Here is a 24,735-nt window from a genome sequence, read left to right on the forward strand (position 1 = left end):
AAGTCAGCCACTGGCAATTGCCTTGGACTGCCTTCCAGTCAATCATTTATAGCGCATCTGTGACAGCCATTGGCACATTAGCATCAACCCTTACTCAATAGGAACAGTTAGGCCTGAACCTTTAGACCATGTCCTCACTTAACAGTGTTTCACTTGCACTTGGCCTCCTCGGTGAAGTCCAGCTTGAGTCTGATGTCCAAGGATGTGAGAAGCTATAGAACCCACATCTCTTCACAATCAGGCCCTCTTAACAACAACAGAAACGAGTCATGAAATGCATGTTTATCAGGTCCAAAGTATCATTTGGAAAAGTTAATAATAGAAAATCTACATTGAATGGGATGTATATTTTTGTAACCATTATTTCGAAAACACTATTTCTGCCAAAGGACATTTCTGAATATGATGGTCTGACTTACAACCATTGACAGATACAAAGAGTGCCTTGATATGGCTTATTTTGGACAGTCACGTACGTTTTAATCTTTTCAATATTGAGGCCAGAAAATAAGGTACACATGTCAGCAGTTGGTAGCACAAACCATCGTAGTCTATGTTTAGGACTTACAAGAGATTTCCCTTAAATAGGCCTTTGTAATCTAGAAGAGGAAACACACTAAGAACTGCATAAAAAGGCATTGATACTCCATAAACATTGTAAACATACATTGTGGGAGCTTCTGTTCTTCAGATGATGTTTGTTTTGATAACATGCCAATGTTATATTTAGTATCCACCCAGTAAAACTCAGAAGGAATGCTTGTCATGCTTTACAGTTTAGCATTCCATGCTCGGGGGCCACCTCCCACCAGGTCATTAATATCACCCTTTTCAGTCCTGTACTTCAGTATGCTATTCAGGGTATCACAGTCTTTTTTTGCTTCCATTGAACTAATGAGACAAACAGACCTGAAATCAATGATTTGTAGGTAAAATCTTCAGAATGGCAGATGGTCCCTGACGTACTTACGTGTAGTGATGACCCTATTCCATGCAAACTTAGCACTGAGTAATTACTGGTATCTTTATGTTTATGAAGGAGGCTCATCACACTCGAACCTTTGCACATTAGACGTACAATTCTAATTTGATAGCATATTATGTTATTCATTTGCTGGAGACCAATGAATCTTTCACAATTCTGACTTCTGCTCGATAAATAAGACCCATATTGTTGAGCCACCCAATCACGGCATCTTGTACAAGGTATTTGACCAGTTCCACATAATAATAAAGGAAACAAGGACTGATTAACCAAGCAAGTGTTCAATCCTATTAGTTTACTAATGATGTTTTTATAAATGATCAATTTTCATCAAGGAGTGGTTCCAAGAGAGCTTGCAATTTAAGATGTACTTTTAGTCCCAAAGTAAATCAAACTATTGCATTCTCCAGTTGCTCAAATGTTTGATTCTCTAAATATTGTGGTTTTAGATTTAGAGTGATTATTAACTTGCAGTGAGTTGCAGACACATTAGATACCAAGCCAGTCAATAAGACGTTGTAAGCTTATCGTTGCGTGACACTGGGATATAGTACAAGTCAACTTTGTGTGGAATCCGATTCACCTTCAGCACTTACAAATCTGTTAGAGATGAGTAAGTTAAACAGAAAAGATGCAAGGTACGAACTCCTCCTAACCACTTTGCCAGGATGTACATATGACATATAGGGGTATATTCACAAGAACGTGTGCTAAACATCACCAAAAAATGCTAATGCACCATTACACATCGCAGCCTATCGCGGGAAAATAACCCTGGGTTAACGTGGAATTCACAACACAGCAGTACCATGCGATAGTCCACCAAAAACGCAGCCATTTATCATGATACAACCACCACGGCGGAGATAAAAACACAAACCCCATAGCAGAAAAAGACGTGATGTGCCCAAACGCAATAAGAAAACAATGAGAGGCCAGCAATACTCATGCATAATGCGGGAAAAAGCACAAGAACAGCAGACGGAAAATGCCACTGAAAAAACTACATCAACTGCGGATTACCACGGATGCACCCTGACCCACTGCAGAGGACAACATGAACCCCACAATCCCCATGGAGTAACACCCAGGAATACAGGGCCTGTGGAAGGCCAATGAGATGAGGAAGATGGGGTACAGTTGCCAGGAAAACCCGATTATTGCCACAGATGAGCCAGAACACCACCACCAACTGTACGTCACCTCCAACGTGTCATTGGCAACAAAGAAGCAAAGATGGTACACCACCCCGGACCATGTGAATGCTGTTGCATGACAGAGGAGGACAATGGAAGAGCACAAGAGACCCTGAACTGTTGTGAATGGCAAAACCAAGCAGAAACTCGCTGCCAACACGGAAGCGGCAACACACAGGAGGGGTGCCAGCAGAACACCAGGAGCTGAATGACATGGAAAAGATGGTGGCCTCAGTCACCAGGCGGGAGACGGTGACAGGAATCAGGGATCCGGACACTGTCCAACATGACCCTACTCCACATCAACAGGGTGCGCACCGCCCAGGGAGTGGGTGGACGGGGGAGACGGACACAATGGCACACATGCACAATTAAGCAGAGCACACTGCACACCCACAATGACTCAGGATCATGTCCCTGATCCCACAGGAACACTTCAGCACACACACAAACACCAAGTAGTCCCACGTACACCATGTGGCCAAAGGGGCACCCACAGAACACATCAACAAGCACACAACCAACACATGTACATGTGCGAAACACAGCAAAAATGCCTATACGTCAGCCACACTGACATCTGACAATGCAAGAGACACCACATGACGAGTAGCATGACTGCAGTCCAATCACCATGACAATGTACACAGCACTACAATGAGGTGGCTGAATGTGGACCACAGCCAGAAAGGAGCAGGTCACACTCGGACACAACCACCTGCACAAACCTCCCCTGATGTCAACTACACATCTGCGGACAAACCATGCCCAATAATCACAACTCGACAAAGAGCACAAGTTATCCAAGTCTGCAAAATCTCAGCACCGTAGAAGCACAGAACTGACAGGCACATCACCTGAAAGGGACCAGCGGCAGACAAATCAGAGTCAAAGGAGCGAATCAACCACCATGCACAACAGAACACAGGACACTACTGGTGCCGCAAATGTGCACGACATGGCAAATCACATCTGTCACAGCAGGAAACTGTGACATGACAATGTACAAGTACAACCTTTAACCTGCAAATATGTTTTATTCACAAATGCTATGTTTTTGGGACATTTTGTAATGTCCCATGATTGCCAGGGATGGCCACAATACCACATGCTCATGAGAAATAATTGTCAATGATGGTGTTCCTACCGGCCATTCCTGCCCCATCGTCCCCATCATCGTCCAGTACTTCTGGAACTGGTATCCATGGGGCATTGGTGCGTACATAGATGCTGTGCAACACACAACATGCAATGATCATCTTCCACATGATCTCCGAGCTGTACAGGAGCTTTCCACCTGTGCCATCCAGGCACCTGAAATGTGACTTCAACACGCCAAATGTGCATTCAACGATGCCCCTGGTGCATATGTGGGCCGCATTGCACTGCCTCTGGGCGGGTGTGTTCAGGTCTCGGAGGGGTGTCATCATCCATGGGCAGAGTGCATATCCTTGATCACCTGTGACAGTGCAGGGAGAAAAGAGTCAATACTTGGTTTGGCAGGATGTGATGGCAGGCCCACTAATCCAGTGACACCTGTGCTGGCTGTGTGTAAGGTGAGTGTAAGATAGCCCTCAGGGAGAATGTTGTGCTGGCAACAACTCCAACAGTCATCACGCACTCAGACAAGCAATGGCAGAACAACAAGGGGGGGGTGACTTGAGTCGCACAGGGTTAGTGGCCCCGGATGCATAGCGGCCGACACAGGCCTCCGCCACGGGACGCTAACTTGCGGGGCACTGAGGCAGGGTCACGGGTACAGAGTAGGTTTCCATAGATGTAAAAGGAGCTTGTCGCAGAGTGTCTCGGTGGACAGTGGAAGGTGTACCCCCAAGGCATGATGCAGAGGGTACAGACTCATGCCAGACACCAAGTCCGTACCTGCCCATTGCTGATGACAACCCCCAGGCCACAGATCACAGCACCAACAATGTTCCGCCGGAGGCTGACGGTCACTCATGGTGCACAGGGTTAGTGGCACCACATGTCGCCGGCTTGCATTGAACAGGGTTAGTGGCACCATGTGTTGCAGGCTTGCTCTATGGAATTATGCCTCACTGGTCAAAGGGAGCCTGGCACTGTGGCCACTGCCACGGACTTGGGGTCACTGCCATTCAGGACTCAGGACACAGTTTGACATGTGGAACCTACTGTGATGAAGGGGACACCAGTGGTGTATGTCAATAAGAAAGGAGTAATGTGAGCCAGAGTAGTGTGAGTCAGCGATGGTGTGCGGAGGCTGCAGAGGTTGCGGGACTGGGACTTTGAGCTTGCCCCAGCACGTGGTGGGCTCTCTTTGACACACAGCGGTGTCAGCAGGAGAGCACTGCGGCCTTGGGGCGCTGGGGCAAGCAGGCCTGATCTGGGTATCAGCGTCCTGGGGTGCAGCAGGCGCACAGGGTTGCACACTCCGCTGCTCACGGCGCCCGCCTTGTGGAGGACTGCAAGGTGCTGCCCTATCAGTGACCTTGGCCTTTCCGGGAGAGAACTATGCTCTGCGCCACTGGGTTTTAGTCCACACCCCTATGCAGCCCTGGCATACTCAGGGGACACCCACATAGCTCATGCACACGGGGGGGGGCAGCGAGCAACATTTCCACTATCTGAGCCATGGCCTGATGTGACAAGGTTGCGTCCACTGTTCACTACTCTCCAGTCACCAGCAGTTGTGGTCTGCATGCACATATCTGTGGTTTGCCTACCCATGTCTGTCCTGCACATCCACGCCTCACTTGTCGTTGTGTACATTGCTATTCACAGGTCACTTGCATCCTTCGCACATGGCTGCATTCCGCATCTACACACGTTCAGCTGTTGTGTGGCTGTGGTGCCATGATATGGCTGTATTGTGTGCAGGGGCAACCCAGGATCACCATGGAGTGGTGTTGTCATGTCTGGTAGGTGGGCATGTTGATTGCCATGTTGTATGTGGTTTGTTCACATGTGCATTCCCACAGATGTGCGTTGTGTGATGTTGGCTTTGAGGTGTGTGGTGTGTTGATTTGGCACTTACCAACAAGCAGCCCAGTTCCATATGTGACATCCTGGAAGCGCTGGCTGATGATGGACTGCCGGGAGATGTAGGAATCGTGCACACTGCCGGGGTAGTTTGCGACGACATTGGTGAAGAGTCCCCGGTGGTCCACTATTGCCTACACATTGATGGAATGTGTGTGCTTTCTGTTGCAGTAGTGGTGTGCTGTATCTGCAGGGGGCACAAGTGGGACATCTGTGCAGTCTATTGCCCCCAACACGGCAGGGAATCCAGCTATGGCGTAGAAGCCTTGCTTGGTCACCTGCTTTTCCGGCGCAGTGTGGGGGAAGTGAAGGTACTGGGGTATGAAGCTGAGGATGGCATCCAGGACAGGTGTGTTGAACTTTGATAGGGGTGGCTGTGAGACCCCTCCGACTCTGGCAGTTGTTGGTTGGAAGGTAACAACAGGTGCAGCACAGCTAGCAGCTTTATCTGCGGCGGGATGTTGGTTCTCCACTGTGTTGGGACCATCAACCTGTGGGCGATGTGGGTCATGATGCGAATGATGGTTGTCCTTTTGAGCCTGTAGTAGGCAATGACTTCCTCGGACGTTAGGTCTGTGAGACTGGTGCATTTTCGGTAGGTCCACTGTCTTACTCTACGCTGCCTCTGTGGTGGTCCGGGGGGTTTCGGGTCCTGGGGGTGGTGTCGGTGGTTGTTTTGGCCTTGTTGGGGCTCCGAGCTGCATGATGAGCAGCTCCATGGCATCGTTTGTTCTTTGGGTGTGGCTGTGTGTGGGGCTCCATTGCATACTGCAGGTAGTCATCCAGTTTTACACCTGCAGGAGGCAGGTGTTAAATACCTGCTGCTACCACGACTTATAGCGTGGCTTTGACTCGCATCTCGGATTGGGCATTTCGTTGTGAAAGTGGTGTTGTGGTTTTTTGGTGTGTTTTTGCACGGGAACGCCTACTCTGCATATCATTAGGGTTACTTGGTGGTGTCCACCATGGAGATACATTTTTGGGCAGTTATCGCGGGAATATAGGCGATGTCTGCAGTTTGCACCAGCTTGTGAATGGGGTGTAAAATCTATATCCACTTTTGTTGCGTTAAGGTGGGGATAAATCGGAGATAAGTCCTTGTGAATATCCCCCATAGTCTTTTCTAAACATTGTGCTGACAGTTGCAGGGGTAATGCCATATATAGTTGGATATCAGGGCCATTTAAAGTAATTCAAGATTGTTTATGGAGAGGCATTTGTAGTCAGGCATCATGTCCGAGCAGCCTAAGGACACACAGCAAACAGTTTGATGTGGCTGTGTGGCATGCCCAACAATGTGAATTTTTTGTTTTATTTCTGCTCCAATAAGTATTTGAAATGCTCACTCAAATTAGATTTGTTTGGCAGAGTGTATCATTAAAATAATTTAAATCTCATTAGAAGCAAGCAGTCTGTTGCGTTAGTTGTCACTCCCCTCCATCTAAACAAGATCACCCGGATTTCCTCCAGACATTTCAGGTGTAATTTGAGCAAAGTATGAGCCAGGAAGCTGCATTAATTACATCTTCAGGCCCGAGAAGATGGCAGCAAATTACATATAAACATACATTGTAAATATATCAAGTTGGAAAGAGGAGCTAAAGGCCTTCAGCCGAGCACTTCTTTGGCATAGCTCTCTGTGCACATAACATACAATAATTAGGCTGCAGTGCGCCCATAGTGAGGGAAGACCCAAGCTCTTCCTGGTTACTAAATATAGCGATCCAGGTTCGAGTGGCAGTCTTCTGAGGGAGGGCAAGCATATGCGAGGTTGAGCTTAAGCGTGCAGTGAGTGCATGGGTGGCACAATGCTGCAAACATTCTTGCCTGGCGCCCCTATCTTGGCACATGAGTTACTTCTGGAGAAGCACTTCAAGATCTCCATGTCTGTGAAGGGTCATCGCCGCTTCCCCTAAACTGAGATCGTCTGCTCTGGATCTCCCAACAACTTCATGTGACAGAAGAGGGGGTTCAAATCCCACCTGTCGACGGACGAGGAATGAACTGTTTGAAATCCTTGTCTGGCCTCACAAGTTTTCATTAACCCCTTCACTGCGGGGCTGTTTCCCCTCGCTGTGCTGGGGGGCGGGGGCGCGGATTGCGCCCCGGTGCTCATGACAAGGTCAGCTCGTTATGAGCCACGGCGCTCCGGTGCTCATGACGAGCTGAGCTTGTCATGACCATGCCCGTTCCAATGGAACGCTCAGCACAGCAGGGGAATCAGAACAGCATGCGAGCATTCCATTTAACTGGTGCGGTCATGACAAGCTCAGCTCGTCATGGGCACCGGAGCGCCGTGGCTCATGACGAGCTGACCTGGTCATGAGCACAGGAGGGGTTAATAAATATATCAAGATTTTTTTTTATTTCGGTACCAGTTTACTGATGGTTTTTTTTATACATCCTAATTGTTACTACTGGGGAACGGCATTGTTACTTCAGTCTTCTGCTTGGAAAGGAACATTTAAACGAAAGACTTTGTCACAACAACAGATCATAAATACAGGCGCAATAACATTGTACTAGGCCGGTGAGCAACAGACTTTACCGGAAGTGAGGTATCGGTTATGTGTAAGAGTTAGAAGGCAGCAAACATAAGCAAAGCAGGAATTAACCAATAGTAAGGTAGAGGCGGCAATAAAGTTGTGTTTAGTGATTACAGCAGGTCTTCCAGAGAGTGCATGCGCTGTAGGCTCGACCTAAAAATGGAGGCATCTGCAAACAAAGAGGGCTTAGCGCAGCGGCAATTAAACCAGCTATGCACAGCGTCTGACATACAGAGCAGGCTCAGGGCACAGGCCATGGCCCGTGGCTTGATCCAAAACAAACAGTTGTGCTCTGCCAGCTCTGGGCTGAGTGCAGCTGATTCTAAGTAGGCCCTGTTTCCCTAACTGCTTTTTTATGGGGAGTGAGATTTAACCATGACTACTGATTAAATATCGCTCACTATAATCCATACCCTCAAAAAACGATTCATGGCAGTCTTTGCAGAGAGCATAAAGAAGTAGATGTGAAAGAAAGTGCAATGTAACTATAGAGTTCATATTTTCAGTGAATATACACACACACGCGCACACACAAGTATATATGTACAAAATAATACTAAATTACAGAATTGGCGACAGTGCCTCTATAGTTATGTTGTTATGTGTACGCTGTATGTGTAGGTCCACTGTGGTGCTCTTTCAAAAGGGTATGTGACGTTATCACAAGGACAAGTTCTATTAAAGGTTGGGGCAGTCAGAAAAGAAGGGAGCATTTTCAGTTTTAGGTCTGAAAGGAAGTATACCAAACTTGAAATGAAAAGCTTAGTCTAAAAATACCTTTTGTCAGTTGGTGTAAATGTGTTTAGTAGTTTTTGTGATATTTCCATTACAAAATTCGTTAGGAAGAGTTTGGAGGGTTAACATTATGTTTCGATTTTGTTTACTTTCTTGCATATATTGCTTATCACACACACACATGTATATGTATATGTATCTTTAGAAAGAGAGAGGGCGAGAGATGCAAGAGATACATACATGAAAAGGAGATAGATATAGATTGATTGAGAGATGAACATACATAGAGATATTAAGTTGCAGATATAGCTAGGCGTGTATGAGTGATCATTTGCTGGTTAATCAAATTATTTCATTTTTACTGAATACACATGTTGACCATGTACACTTTTTATTCCCCTTAAACAAACAGGTTTGCAATGTACATGTAAACTAGATGCAAATTAATTAATATATTATGCATGTCCATAATTTTGTCTTAATACAGTTCCATGTAATGCAACAGTAAATGTAACAGAAGTGATAGAAAATGTAACATGTACAAATGACACTGGATCTCTGGAACTCCCCAGCCAACAGTATTGGAGGCAAGTAGACAATGTTTAATTTACCATAAAACTGGTGTAAAAAGAAAGACATCTGCATTATTTGAGTGCACATATCTGATGACATCTGAAACTCAATACAATCTTCATTCACAATATTTATTTACTTAAGAGTTTTGTGAAGCATGTACAAGGCCAAGGAGCATCAGAGCACTGTATATTATCATACAATAGAATGTATAGATGTGTTCAGAACAAGTATATCCACAAGAAATGTCTATTCACTGTGGAGGTTACTTCACAAATACAGTTGACCATTTTCAAGGCAGGTACAACAAGAAAGAGCCAAGTGAGAATGACAGTAGTTGGTAATCTCCTGGAAAAGGAGAAATGGGGGGAGTGTGAAAGAGGCAACTGTAGTAATAGGTGAGGTAGGTAAGGATAGGAGTGTGATAAAGTGGCCAGTGCAGAGATGTACTGAAACAGGAGAAGAGTGGATAATGGCATGTGCGAGGAAAGGGAAGGAAGAGGAAGCAGTAAATTAGGTTATATCCAGGGATATCCAGCTCTTTTCCTGGTTGCAACACAAGGCACAATTGAAAGAGGCATGTTTCCGAACGTCTTCACAGCGGTCAGATCGTAATAAGGCGGGTGGAGCCAACAACTACATGTCGGGCAGTATCCATCCCGATATGATGGCGGTGGGACGCTCATCCAGTCACCATCATAATGAGGGCCTGTGTGTTATAAAAGCTTTTGTGATGCGTGCAAGTCACACCTCTTCAGATTCTTCCAAACCTCTAGTTTTGAAACTTGCTATTGGTACCTTTTATGTGTGCCAGTCAGACCCTGGGCCAAAAACAAGAGACATCAGACTACCTAAATTACAATAAAATACAAAAAATACAAAAGCAGCCACCATATTCATTTTATCGGTCCATTTCTCTGCCATGCAGGATGCCCAACGACAGACTGGTTCCCTAGAGCTTGTGAGACTCATGGGCATTAGGACAATCTTTGTAATGAGGGCCTCCACTGTAATTGGAAACACAGGAATTAGGAACTACTGCAAAATCCTTGAAATCCCAAGTAGATTTGATTATCATTGGGAAGCAACGTCTAATTTTAAAGGCTAGCTCTTGCAGGGTGGAGTGGGACTGAATGCCTAGTTCATGCATCATGCATCGTGTCCATGCAGTGTTATTCATTATGATTTTATCATCATTAAGGAAAACTTTAATGATTTCTCATTGTACTTACTAATCCTCCGAAAAACATATGCCAGTTACGCTGTCATTTCTTCAGGCCTTATTCATAAAGTTAACTTACAACTTTGAGTAATTCACACTTTTGGGTAAGTTAACTACGTTCTGCTTATTCACAAAATTCGAATGCACGTTACTACCAACAAAAATACAGTAGCAGGTCCAGCACCACACATGGCCAACCACTGGTCCTGCAACACACTCTGATACAAAATATTGGAGGTAAGGAATTACAATAAAACCCCATAGGAAATTATGTTAAATTAAATTAAAATATTTCAAATGATTGAACATATAAATGAAGATAATTTAAAGTTTAAAAAAAAAATATATATATATATATATAAATATTATTCATAAAGTAGTTTAGTTACCATATTGTGAATTGATTTAATGTATTTTTGTTAAATAAAGGTTTATTTCATTAAATTGCTGTAGCATTTATTCTGTTCTACATTTAGAATAAATATTTAAAATGAAATTACATTGATAATAAATGTAAAAATATGTGTAATATTTATTTTCGAGGTAAATGTATTTTTATGTTTTCCCTATACTTTACCACTGGAACACTCAGAGGAAATCTCAACATAGTAAATTATAGGGACAAATAAAAAAGTTGGACACAAAAATAAATATTACAATTATTTTTTATGTTAAATAATAAGGCAGATTTAATGTACAAATGTATTTTAAATGTAGATTTTTTTAAAAAAAATACTAAAGTGCTGGCTAAGATCCTTGTAAAACACATGAAGGATGTAATTACTAACTAAAACTGATCAATCAAGCTTCATGCTCAATAAGAATACTAAACTACATCTTAGAGGTAGTATGAATATATGACTAGCACAGTAGAATATCCAAACCCAAGTTCATCTTGTCATTCGATGCCTCCAAGGCCTTTAACACGCTTGAATGAGATTATATATTTGCAGCCCTCAAAAATATAGGATTTGAACCTAAATACTTGGCCTTGAGTAAGCTTAGCCATAGGCAGTGAAAGAGCCAACGGAGCACTATTGGATCTGCTGTATCTAAAAAGAGAGGCACCAAACAAGGATGTACCCTGCTCCCTAAGATCTTTGCCCTAGTGCTGCAAATACTGGTATGCTAGATCATGGAAGATAAGCTGGAGAGGGGCACAGAGGGTGAATGGTTTCTCTGTACCTTTTATTATCAACAGAGGTGCATTGATAAACATAATTCCAGCAGAAAAATACAATGAACTGCCTACGGTCCCCCATCTTGCAAAGAAAGGTAGACACGTAGGCTGCCTCCGTGCCATTGCAAAGTCTAGGATCATTTTTAGCAACACAAAAAGACGAAAGTACAAGCACCAATTCAAGTTCTTCACGGTACTTCTTAAAGTGCATATTTACTCAGTTTCAGTACTGCTGCTGACATGGAGCTGATCTCTATCAATTATAACTTGAATGCACATTCTGAAATAGTGAGTCAGTTCCCCTAGTTATTACATTGACTAGGAAAGCTTAAGACAATGAAAGTGCAACTACACATTAATAAGGACATTTGTCCTGTTGCTCAATGGCATCTTCGAATTGCTTTCCATCTACAGGAAGCTGTTGAGCAAGAGCTCTAAACTCTGTTGAAGCATGATATAATTGAAAGGTTAACAGGTATGACGCCATGGGTTATGCCCACAATGGTGGAGTCAAAAAAGGACAGTGGAATTGATGTGTGCATTTTTGTTGATATGTGCCAAGCTGAGAAGAGAATCGAGAGAGAATGACATCCAGGTACCCACATTGCAGACATGATTACACAGCTGACTTGCGCCAAAGTCTTTTCCTGCCTTGTTCTGAACAAGGGGTATCATCAACTCCAGCTAGAAGAAAACTACTGGTACATTACTACCTTTTCAACCCATGTGGGTTTCTTCAAATATAAAGACTAAGGGCCTGATTTAGATCTTGGAAGACCGGTTACTCCGTCAAAATGGTGAACGATAATCCATCAGCTGAAATATAAATCCCACAGGATATCATGAGATTTATATTTAGTGATGGAGTAACCCTTCCGCTGAGATCTTAATCAGGCCCTAAGTTTTGGGATGTCATCAGCTGCAGAACCTTTTTCCGGATGTCATTTGTCGCATAACACAGCCTGTCACACATGCTTTTATCTACACTAAAGATATACTGATATTTGGGGCCACTCAAAAGGAACATGACACAGCCCTTACACAAGTATGCCATTGACTTGATGTCATAAGTTTCACTTTGAACGCAGAAAAGTGTCAGTTTAACAATACAAAAGTCCATTTTTGGGGGCAAATTTTCTCTGAAAAGGGGTGACATCAATTCCGGCTACAATGCAAGCCTTATTATCCACTTGTCCACCACAGGATGTGACCATGCTGTGATCTTTCTTTGGCATTGTTAGTTACTGTTCCAGGTACACCTGTGACTTTGCCACAGTCAGTGCCCCATTGAGAGATTTAACAAAATGGAGTGCTCTGTTCAAGTGGTCACATTAATGTTATCAGAGCTTTAAGAAAATCAAACATGCAATTTAGAATGCAACTGAAATGGCTCATTTTGATTCAAAACTGAGATTGTGGTAGATGCAGGCTCCATGGGGCTGGGTGCGATTCTCGCACAGCACAATGAACATGGCAAGGTTCTGAGACACATTGTGGCTCACAAAATCAGGTGTCTGTCACAGACCAAAAGTGCTTATTCCCAACTTGAGATAGAAAGCCTAGATGCAGTGTGGGCTTGTGAATAATTCCATGTGTTTCCATACAGAGAGCACTTCACCCATGTCACTGATCACCAGGCGTTGTTCACCATTTTTGGAAATAAGAATGCCAAGATGTCTCTCACATCAAGAGGTGGGGGTTGCGACTGCAAGAGTTTAATTACACTATTTTGCATAGGCCAGGGACAAATCGAAATCCCTCTATCTTTACGAGTACCATTGCAGTGTCAAATTACAATGTCTAAAGAGGCTTAGGTATATATTAACTTCATAGTCGAGTCAAGTCAAGAACAAATTCTTGCTGCTACCAACACTGATTACAATATGCTTGTCCCCAAGGACATCATAGCACAGCAATCCTGGAGGAAACATACTTAACCTCTTACGGATGATGTTAAATACCAAAAGTTCAAAACTGTGAGAGAGGAACTTTCTGTTACTCAAGAAGGCATTATATTACGAAGTTTGAGAAGAGACATTCCCAAGAGTCTGAGACAAGTCATTGAACTAGCACACTAGGGTCAGAGATTTCTCCGAGACTAAGTCGTGATAAAAGAATTGAAAAACAATTAAAGGCCTGTCATTCGCGCAACTTATCTCCCAAAAACACAGCATCCATTAGTTATGCCTGATCTTTTGAAGCAGGTGTGGGAGAGGATTCCAGTTGATTTCTTTAGACTTCTCAACAAAGAACATCATCTCATAGTAGTCATTGATGAGTATTCACGATTTACACTTGCGGAAGGCCTATCATCCACCACACATTAAAAAACTCATTGGGATATTAAATGATTATTCTCAACATGGGGTGTTTCCTCCTTTTTTTTTAAAGTCTTCATTAACAAAGCTCGAAAGACCATATTATACATAAGCATTGTCATTGGTACATCAGTTATCGAACACAAAGAATCAGTGTCAACACGTTCATGAAGAAAGGGAACAGGTGTGCTATCTCTTATCACATCACTAGTCCCCCGCTTCCATCTCGTACAGAAATCTGATCCAGCCACAAAAAGTGGGGTCAAAACCCAACCTCTGAAGGACCATGAAGAGGTATGGCCATTCGATACGGTCAAAAACCATTGAGGCGTCCAGCGCCATCAAAGCCGTCTGTGGAGTCTCTGTGCCACTGGTCATGTGTAGCACCCAATAAAATCTTCGTAGATTATGCTGGGTACTTCTACAGGGCATAAACCCTGATTGGTCCACGTGTACCAGGTCTGCGATCAATGATACCAGCCGGTCTGCTAATCTCCTTGCTAAGACCTCGGCCTCCACTTTTATGGAAGAGATGGGACAATAGGAACTGCACTGATCGGCTGGCTTCCGTTCCTTATAAATCACCACTATTGTTGCAGCCCTCTGGTCTGCCGGCAGGTATCCCAAGTCGCGCCGTCAGCCCTGAGCGGAGGAAGTATGATTGTGGCCTGTTTCTTATATATTTCAACCGGGAACCCATTGGGACTGATGCTTTCCCTGATGTAAGGGCGCCCAATGCTTTACCCAGCTCCTAAACCGTGATGTCTGCCTCCAATCGGTCAGGTGCCTCCGGGCACCACTGGGGAATCAAATTTTTTGAGGAACTCTGCGGAACCTGCTTCTGACCTTGTGCACACCGGTGCCTAGACTCGCTCATAGTGCGCCGCAAAGGCTTCTGCTATGCCATTACTGGTGGTTTTAAGCGCTCCTTCCCCATTTCGAATCCCCTTCACCCAGGACCTGTCCCTGTCATGCCTCTCTAGCCAAGCCAGAAGTTTAAGAGCCTTATTTCAAACATCATAGATGTGTTGTTGTGTGTCTAGCGCATAGGCCCTTGCCTTACACTCTGCCAGGGCCCGCAGGTCCCGTTGTTTCAACGCCAACCTGTGACGCGATTCCACACATGAGGCAATCCCATCCGCACCCTCCAGTTGGCTTATTTCTTGTTCTATTTGTCTGACTTGCTGGGTCTCCTCCTTTTGCTGCGCTCCAATCAGTGCCGGCGCCTGACCCCTCAAGACTTCCTTGTAGGCCTCCCATAGTGTAGTGGGAAATTCCACTGTCCCCTTATTTTCTTGAAAGTACAACTCTGAGCCCTCCCAGGGCTTGCCGCTAAGTGTCGGATCCCACAATCACAAGGGATCAATGCTTGGGAATGCGGCTCTGTCAATAGTCAGGCCTTTGAGAGTGACGCACACAGGTGCGTTATCAGAAATTCCTCTCGCCATGTGTTTGACGCTTGAAAAGTCTTCTACCCTGTCTGTATGAGTGAAAAGATGGTCTAGCCTGTAGGAGGACCCATGTCTGGTCGAGTAGAAGCTGTGTTGTCTCAGTGCAGGATTGTGAGCCCGCCAAAGATCCGTCATACCCATTGCCTTGACAAAGTCTGCCAGACCACGTTCCCCATGTTTACCAACCTGGGAGCTTGACCTGTCTATTTCTGGGTCCGTGACTGTGTTCGTATCCCCACCAAGGAGTAAGGTGCCTCGGGGAAGGTCAGTTAGGAGTGAACTGATTTGTGGAAGGGTCACCGCGTGTAGTCTAGGCGGTATGTAGCAAGAGCCAAGTACAAGCAATTGCCCCACCCAGTTACCCGCGACCGCCACAAAGCACCCCGCTGTATCTGCCCATGTGTTTGTGATTACCAGAGGCAGTGTGTTACACACCAGGATATCCACCTGCGTGCCCCAGACATAAACCCTAAATGCGCCACCAGTTTGAAGCCAAACCGGTCCAGGGGCTTACATTTACACCCCTCAGATGCAATTACTGAATGAGAACAACATCTGGGGAGTGTCTCTTGAGATATTGCATCACCAGTGTGCATCTGATCTTGTGTCCAAGACCATTCATGTTCAAAGACCAAATCCTCACACTTGCGGGGTCTCGTTCCCTCCATTCTTAAGTTTGACAATTACCCACCTTTCAATGGCGAAGAATTTAAGGACTTTCTCACTAATATGACTACAAAACATCGGAAATGTACACCTCTCAGGCCACCGGCAAATGGCTTTGCAGAACAATTCACGGCCTCCCTAAAGACAATAGTTCAGCGCACTGCGCTAGAAGTAAGTGACGTCAATTCATCTTTATGTTCAACCCTTCAAGCTTACAAGTCAACTCTCTATTCCACAACAGTTGAAAGCCCTGACACCTTTATGTTTGGGAGAGCCTTGGGAACAAAATTGCCACAATGACCACTAATAGGTTGACAGATGCTGACGAGATCAATACAATTAATTCCTTTCACAAGTCCAGTATCAAGACCTATGCTGACAAACGCCAATGTGCTCAGGACATGGTTTTCAAGGAAGAAGACCGAGTCATGGTCAAACAAAAACAGAAACGCAACTCTGACACTCAGTTTGATGCTGACCCACTGAGGGTTGTGATGATCACAGAATATAGGGTGACTGCTCAACGTCCAGAAAAGTCCATCATGAGAGACCCCTCACATTTCAGGCCCTGTCTCAATGTTTGTCGGCTCCAGATGTTAGAAGTGAGTCGTGTCCACCTGAGAGTCCAGAGTGCATCACGTGTACCCGAGGTAGGCCTCTCTACCAGCAGGGGTCCGTGCAGGTAAGCACGGTGGGGCGGGGCAGGGGTGAGTCAATAGACGACCGAATATGGAAAATTAAATGAATAAATAAATCATATACCTTTGTCTATCGACATCCCCCCACCGCCCGCCCATGCTTACCTGGACGGGCCACTGCTGCTCTTTACTACGTTTCATCCACTTTACATGATGAGATCTGAAAGATTGGTTCGAGCACCTCAAAGTGATGTAGTGTCTTGTGAGTGTGAGTAGCAGTACCCTTCTGGACCCTGATGGACTCAGTAGGAGTGAAGAAATCAATATACCTTCTTAGGGGTCCCACTGATACTTGGTCCTTTTAAACCAACAAAGAAGAAATTGGCACAGAAGCTGAAATATAAAAGAACATCTTTATTAACTCAAATAAGTCAGACTACGTCACACAGAAGCCTTAGCAACTGAATGAGGCAGTCTCAGGATTACAGAAAACTGGAGCCTTATATATGCTTAGGGTTACATAGTAAGCACATGACCAAGGGGAAGTCCTGGCTCATGTAAGCATGCAAAATGACTAATATGGGTATACAAGATCTGCTTGCAAAACAAAGTGGGAGGAGAGTTACTTCTCCATACAGCAGCAAAAATAGCCTGACAGTTATACTAGAGAAGCAGGTACATTCTACTAGCTAGGCCCTTCTGGGCATGTGCGAAGGTGGAAGATGGTAAATATAGTTAATTTCTCGGCAGATTAAAAGAGCAGTCAACACTGAGGGAGGACAGAGCACATGGTGAGCACGTGGCAGCACATGGCAAACTAAAATGGCTGCCAGAAATACAAAATGGTTTTCACAAAACGGATAAGATAACTTCTAAATACAGGATGGCTTCTGCTAAGGCTAACCCATTGCTGTCAATTTACAGCAGGAGAATGACGTAATCGGTTGGGTGTGTCTGATTAATAAGTTTATGACACAATATATGCAGATAACAGTACACTCTGAAGAATAAAGATGCGCACTACAGAGTGCTATGTGTGGTGAGGTCATTGGCATACTAGCGTGCTGGGGAGGATGCTACACCGGGGACTGTTTCCAAGAGGAAGAGGATAAAAGATTATTTTGCTTCTTTGTAGTTCGCACAGCTGATTAGAAAATTAATGTGATAGAAAGTGTTAGAATTGGCCATACTCTTCAGATATCAAATTAACCGTAATGCATTCCAATAGAGGCACAAATATACTTACGATGAACAAAAATGAGGAAAGACTCAAATACTACTGTGGACTGATCCATGGCCTTATTGGCAATGTCTTCAGCCAATGGCTAAAGGATCCGGAGACAAAAACATGTAATGCCTAAAGGAAGCACACCTGAGCCAACTATAAATGTATATTGCATACACAAATAAAGGTTTGTGGCTTATGTGTGGCCCAGAATTAACTACTAAACCTCATCACCAATTCAAGTTAGGAAGAACTGCAGAAATGCAGACATTGGGGAATGCTGTGAGCTGATACCTAAACATGATGTACAACAAAAGAAGCCAATGGTTAATTAAAGACGACTGGCCCAACCAAGCTAATGGCTAAACAGGACCTACCCAAAGCCCCACTCTATCTATTATATATTGTGTTATGCTGACATGAGATCATATAGGCAGCTAAAGATGTCTGCAGCCAAACTCAAGCTCCCCTTAATGTTTGAAGCCGACCTACTTGCAAACATCAAAGCTGCTGGGATTCATTGATAAAGTTTATATGTATAACTGCAATCAATTTTAGAAACAGAAAAAAAAAATTTCAGCATGACACCACAAATCGCAATTCTGTCTTTTGTAAGTGCTGTAAATAATGGGTGTTACTGTTACCCAATTGTATGTTATTTATTTGCTAATCACGGAAGAATGGAAGGCTTTGCCAGATTTTCTAGAATATTAACTTGTAACTTCCTAAATGCCCCATATTTCAAAGGTGGGTGTTTGGTTCACTGAATCATTGGGTAGAGACAATCTGACCAGATAACAACGATCTGTCAGTAGCATTCGAGTTATCTAATTTCATATTTTTCTCCATATATAATGATTTTTTATATCTTCGTTTTTTTCAAAACAGCGGATTATGTTTTGTTTATGGAAAAGCCTATTTAGGTGAATGACAATGTGCATACGCATTTGTTTCCTTTAGTAAAGAGGTACTTCGACAATCAAGTGGAATAGATGAAACTGGCCAAATCTTGTGGTACCTTGTCCTGTGCCTTCTTTTGGCATGGATACTAATTGGAGCAGCACTGGCCAAAGGAATACAATCATCTGGAAAGGTAATTGACATTCATATAATTAACGTTTTTATATAGCAATAAACAACGTACTACTGTTTCCTAGCGGTTAGTTAACTTATGTTACTACTTCAAAACTTAAGGAAATCAGAAAATGCATATGCAATGCGCCGTGCAATGTTAAGTGCCATTGTTAATTAAGCATTAACCAACCCTATAAAATGCAAAACAAAATAATGTACACTCTGATTCGAGTGTCTGATAGGAAAATAAATCCATTTCATAGTTAAATAGTAGAGCTGGAAAAAAGCCATAAGATTAATTAAATGCATCTTTTCGATAGTTTCCACCATCTATCTAATTATGTTGTGTTGTGTTTCGTTACGCTTATATTAGTGAAACAGCGGGTACAAAGTGGCAATGACGAATACATTAACCCCTTGTGTGCTCATGACGGAACCATGCCGTCATGAGCCACGGGCGGCTTGTGCTAATGACGGCATGGTTCCGTCATGCGGCTGCCGCTCCACCCACGCGGCATTAATCCTTAGTGTGTGGGCACATGAGCACACTCCACCCGTGACTCATTATGACGTGGTTCTGTAATGCAAAAACCACAGTTGATGGACAGAATGCAGAACAATGTCATACATTCACCCCAGTACAGAGACCTGGGCCGAAATCCATCGTTTTTTTGCACTCCACACCACCCCAGTTCCGACATGGCCATATGCAAATCAGCCTTGACCCTGTGCCTCATGGGAACAGTCCATGTCTTTCCTGGACCGGAATCAAGCATCCTAGGACCGGTTTCAGGCTATCAGCCGTCTTCAGCCAGGATAGCTTGACTCCAGTGGTGTGGAGAGCATGGGACTCACGTCTGAGCATACCCATCCCACTCAGAGTGACAAATGCAAAACAACAATTGATGGACAGAATGCAGAACAATGTCATACATTCACCCCAGTACAGAGATCTGGGCCTAAATCCGCCATGCTGCAGGTCCCTCAGCCTGTGCTCCTGGTCTGGGTTGTCCAGTGAGCGCCTGTCCTGTAGCTAGTTGGTTGCAGTGGTTCATCCTCGCTGGGACTTGCCTTTCCCTTTCGGGGATGTGATGGATCGCTTGGGGCTCTGGGCTCTTCCTCCCTCCTGTTTTGGGGTGCCTTCCTGCTCCCTTGCCTCAGAAGGCCAACTTGGTTCCACCGGGTTTGGGTCAGGGGTGGGGGATTGGCCATAATCATGGTGGGGTTCGTGTCTGTACCAGGTAGGTCGCTCCCCACCCGCTGCAGCTCCACCTGCGTTCTCTGAGTGCCCTTGTGTGCCCTTTTGCTCCTCCTGTGCCCCGCTGCCCATTTTGTTCTGTTTCCCGTGCTCTTGTGTGCCCTTGGTTCCTTCTGTGCCCTGCTGCCCATTTCTGCCTTCTATTCCCCATGCTGTTGTATGCCCTTTCCTGTGCCCCGCTGCCTGTTTTTTCTTCTGCACCCCGTGCCCCCTGCTGTGCCTGCTCGCTCTCTCGCTGCTCCCGTTCCTGCCTTTGCATCCCCTGTGGCCCCACCCCCCTCCCTGCCCATTCGCTGACCCCTGCCACCCGCCTCCCGCCTCCCAGCTGCTCCTCCCTCCCACCTCCCCTTAAATGGCATCCGCTGTGCGGCCGTGCAGCTGGTGTGCCAAAGGCGTGCCTAAGTCAAGCCTGTCTGTGCCCGTCCGTGCCTGGACCGCGCACCAGCCACGAAGACCGCCTCCGATATGACGCCAGCACCCTCATCGCTCTCAACCCAGGACGGACCCTCACCTGCTGCAGGGACGCCCCGAAGTGCACCCATGGTCCCTTCGCCTGCCGTAACTGCAGCTTCTCCTGCATCGAAGATGCAGAGACACCCGCCATGACAGAACACAACCAGCTCCGATGTATCCTGATCAACACCCACTCCGCACGCAAACACGCCATCGAGCTCTCGGACCTACTCGACACCGCATCACCAGGCGTTGCCTTCCTGACCGAGACCTGGATGAACGATGAACGATGAACGAGGCCTCCTCTCCAGACATCGCCATAGCCATCCCCGATGGATACAAGATCGGCCGCAGAGACCACACCCACAGAGTCGAAGGAGGAATCGCCATCGTCCACAAGAAGACCATCAGGGTCTCAACAAACACCGACGACACTCTCAGCACTGCCGAACACATGCACTTCCAGATCCACACGGACCCCAAGACCACCCTAAGAGGCACCCTTGTCTACAGACCACCCGGACCCGACCACAATTCTGCGACGCCATCGCCGACTTCATCAGCACGCACGCACTGACCTCCACCGACTACATCCTCCTCGGAGACCTGAACTTCCATCTGGAGAACAACAACAGCAACTCCTCCACCCTGATAGACAACCTCGCCAACCTCGGACTGGAACAGCTCGTCACGACGCCGACCCACATCGCTGGACACACGTTCTACGCCATCTTCTTCTCAAGCCCCCACATCTCCTTCAGCCACGTCTCCGAGCCCACCTGGACCGACCACCACTGCATCCACTTCACCTTCCGGAAACCGGTAGCACAGCACCGCACCCTACAGATCCCCTGTCGCTGCTGGGGCAAAATCACCAAAGTACAACTACAGATAAACCTCGCACTCAACCCACCAACCAACCCCTCCAACCCCGACGATGGTGCAAACACCCTTAGACGACTGCGTCAACACCTTAGCCCCGCTGAAAAAACAACCCCCCAGAGACACTAGCAAAAGAGCCAACTCTTTCACCCCAGAACTCATAGCGTCAAAGCGCATCTGCTGGAAGTTGGAGAACATATGGCAGAGCGAGAAGTCCCCAGACAGCCATGCAGCCCACAAAGACGCCATCCACAACTACCACCACCTCATCAGGACCGCCAAGAGGACCTCCTTCAAACACCGCCTCGACAACAACGCACACAACAGCAAGGAGCTCTTCAACATCATGAAGGAACTTGCCAACCCCAGCTCCAACGCCAACGACATCCCACCGTCGCAAGCCATGTGCGACTCCCTCGCCCCCTTCTTCCACAGCAAGATCGCCGACATCCACGACAGCTACAACCTCGAACGACCCTAACAGGCCCCAACACACTGGACCCACCAAACCCCACTGACCATGACCCCCTGACAACCTAGACACAATCAAGATTAAGGGCACAATCCACTCCGCCTCGCCGTCTGACCCTTTTCCACACCACACCACATCTTCAACAAAGCTGGCAGCTCCATCGCACCTGCCCTGACTCCCCATCGACAAAAGAATCTTCTTCAAGCTCCTGATCCACGCACACAAGGCACTCCACAAGACTGGCCCAGCCTATCTCAACAGTCAACTCTCCTTCTGCGTACCCAACAGGAAACTCCGCTCCGTAGACCTCTCCCTGGCAACCGTCCCATGCATTCATAGAACTACAGCCGGAGGCAGATCCTTCTCCCACCACGCCGCCAAGACCTGGAACACCCTCCCCCTCAACCTACGACAAACCGAAGACCTTCTAACCTTCAGGAGACTACTCAAGACCTGGCTGTTCAACCAGTAGCAACAGCACCCCCCCCTTTCCCCACCCTCAGCACCTTGGAACCCTCACGGGTATGTAGTGCTCTTTACAAATTATTTGATTGATTGATTGTATTCATTTTGCTGGTTGCGTTCCTGCGCATCCCCATTAGTCTGTGTCTTCAGCGGTTTTTTGGGGGTTCACTGTGCTGTCTGAGCCTTTTCTGGTTCGTACGTGCAAGCTGTTTCTTATGGTCACATGGAGTGAGGTGCCTTGGGGGTTGTGCAGGCGCCTCTTTTCCACAGTTCCCCGATTTTAATTTTGGATGTTGGGGGGTGTCGGTGTGCAGGTGGTTGCCCTGCGGTTTCCTTTGCTTGCCGCCTCTTGGTGGCTTCCCTCTATTAACCTTGTTTCAGGGTTCTGGTTCAGTGGGTTGAATGTCCGGTTGATCTGGTGCCTCCGGCCTGTCATGTTCCTTTGGTCCCTCTGTTGGTGTACTGTTGGGGATTTGTGGCTTCTGCTGCTTTGGTCTCTCATCTTTGGTTGTCTCTTCTGTGCGTGCGCCCTTTGGAGGAATGCCTGGTATTCTTGTGTTCTGCGTTGACTGTTGTTTGGGACTTGGTGTGCTCTTGTGCGTATAATTCCTTTCCGTTTCTCTGCCTCTGGCACTCCAGCTGTCCTTTGGGGCTTTTGCTGGGGTCTGTTGGTCTCCCTGGGTCTGGACTCCCGCTCCTTTGTGGGGTGTTCTTGCACTCAGTGAATGTGTCCCTCTTGGTGATTTTCCTCTGGTGTTGCAGGCTCTCCAGTGTTCCCCGTTGTTTCTTTCATTTATGGTGGTTGCACCTTCTGGCTCTGCTGTTTTTTCCTTTTGTTATCAGGTTGCCATGTGTGTCGGCTTGAAGGTTCGGGGGTCCTCAGCTTGGGGGTCTTCTTCTTTCCTGGGTTTGGGGCCAGGCGTGCCTCTGGGTTTCGGTCCACTGTGTTGGGACTTGCCTGTCTTTCCTGTTTGTTTGCCCTTCCTTTGGGTGCATTATTGTGATGCTCTGGGCCACTGCTTGGACAGTTGGCTGGGTTTTTCCTTGGCTTGGCATGTCTCATTGCATAATGGAGATAAGCGAAAGGGACGTGAAGGTAATGTTTAAATTACTTACAGGTAATCACATTACTCCTAGTCCTACTCTTGCTGATCTCCATTATGGCCCACCCTCCCTCCCGGTGGTCTGGACAACTGTGTTACAGTGCCTTGGTAAGTACAGGTACTGTGGAGGGAGCGGTGCCTTTTTATATTGATAGGGGGTGTGTCTACGAGGCACAGGGGCATCATTGGGTAATGGTGATAAGTGAGAGTTGGTCTAGGAGTAATGGGATTACCAGTAAGTAATATAAACATTGCATTTACTATCAATATTATCTGCTTGTTTTCATTATTATTGTCCTCGTGCTCACTCACCTCTTACATACCTCATCTATCCTCTCCAGTTCTTTGAACGCTGACGCTGCCTTTAAATGGCATGTAGCACCATTTATACAGGGCATAACATTATTATCTTCAACTCTAACCTTTCTAGTCTAGTCAGTCCAATATACAGTGACACGATTTAGCCACCTGGCATCCTACATTCTGTACCTTTTGAAAACATGAAAACTGATGTAATATACGACAAAGTTGTTTGTAATTAGCTCAACAATAGTAGATCATAGGCTACTGTTTAAAAAACGGATTAAACTCCTGGTTCTGGATAGTTGCAAAATTAAGTTTTTAACCTCAAGTGAGACCAATACGAGTTCTATCAATGTGATATGAATAATTCCAAACCTACCCAGTTACCAATAGTAGAGTTACCTCCTTACCTAGGCATGTGGTATTATCGGTGGAGCTTTGAGGTTCCCCTGAGCAATGACGAGTTACAGATGAATTAATGATTTCAGACTTCTCTGGTAATGCTAATTCCCCCAATATTTTGAGCATCATGAGTACCCAGGCAATGACCACTGGGTCCACGAGCATCTCTGATTGGTGACTTAGATAATAGCAATATATTTCAGCTCCAAAAAGTAATGTTGTTATTGTAGGGCATTAAAGCCCTCCTACATGCATTGTTCTTACCTTTTCTCTCATTTTCCTTAGACATGCAGTTAACACAACAGTTTTTTAGGTCCTTTTCTCAATAACACATTTTCACAGGCAGCACAGTATATGTGTTTCAGAATTCAAGTGTGAAGGGGGCATTAAAAGTCATAAGGACTTAAGGTAATTAAAGTTCTTCTTGACCTATGTGCTGGCTTCAAAACCATCAACCGTTCCACAGTTGATAATATTGTTAAAGACCACATGGGCATTCATGATACAGTGGCCTGCATTATACTTAACCAACTGATTTCAGCAGATCATAAATGTCAACTTCAAGCCTCT

The 24,735-nt window shown here is 45.7% G+C and overlaps 1 protein-coding gene across 1 annotated transcript in view; it reads left to right on the forward strand.

Moving 5' to 3' along the window:
- Positions 1–24,735, forward strand: part of LOC147718741 (sodium- and chloride-dependent neutral and basic amino acid transporter B(0+)-like) — a 255,411-nt gene that overhangs the window by 91,713 nt on the left and 138,963 nt on the right. The window contains exons 5-6 of the mRNA XM_086918728.1: positions 8,968–9,067; positions 18,714–18,846. Of these exons, the coding sequence (XP_086774854.1) occupies positions 8,968–9,067; positions 18,714–18,846 (233 nt within the window). The remainder of the gene's footprint in view (positions 1–8,967; positions 9,068–18,713; positions 18,847–24,735) is intronic.

The sequence above is a fragment of the Lissotriton vulgaris genome, chromosome 4_1 (assembly GCF_964263255.1).
Source record: "Lissotriton vulgaris chromosome 4_1, aLisVul1.2, whole genome shotgun sequence".
Classification (NCBI taxonomy): Eukaryota; Metazoa; Chordata; class Amphibia; order Caudata; family Salamandridae; genus Lissotriton; species Lissotriton vulgaris.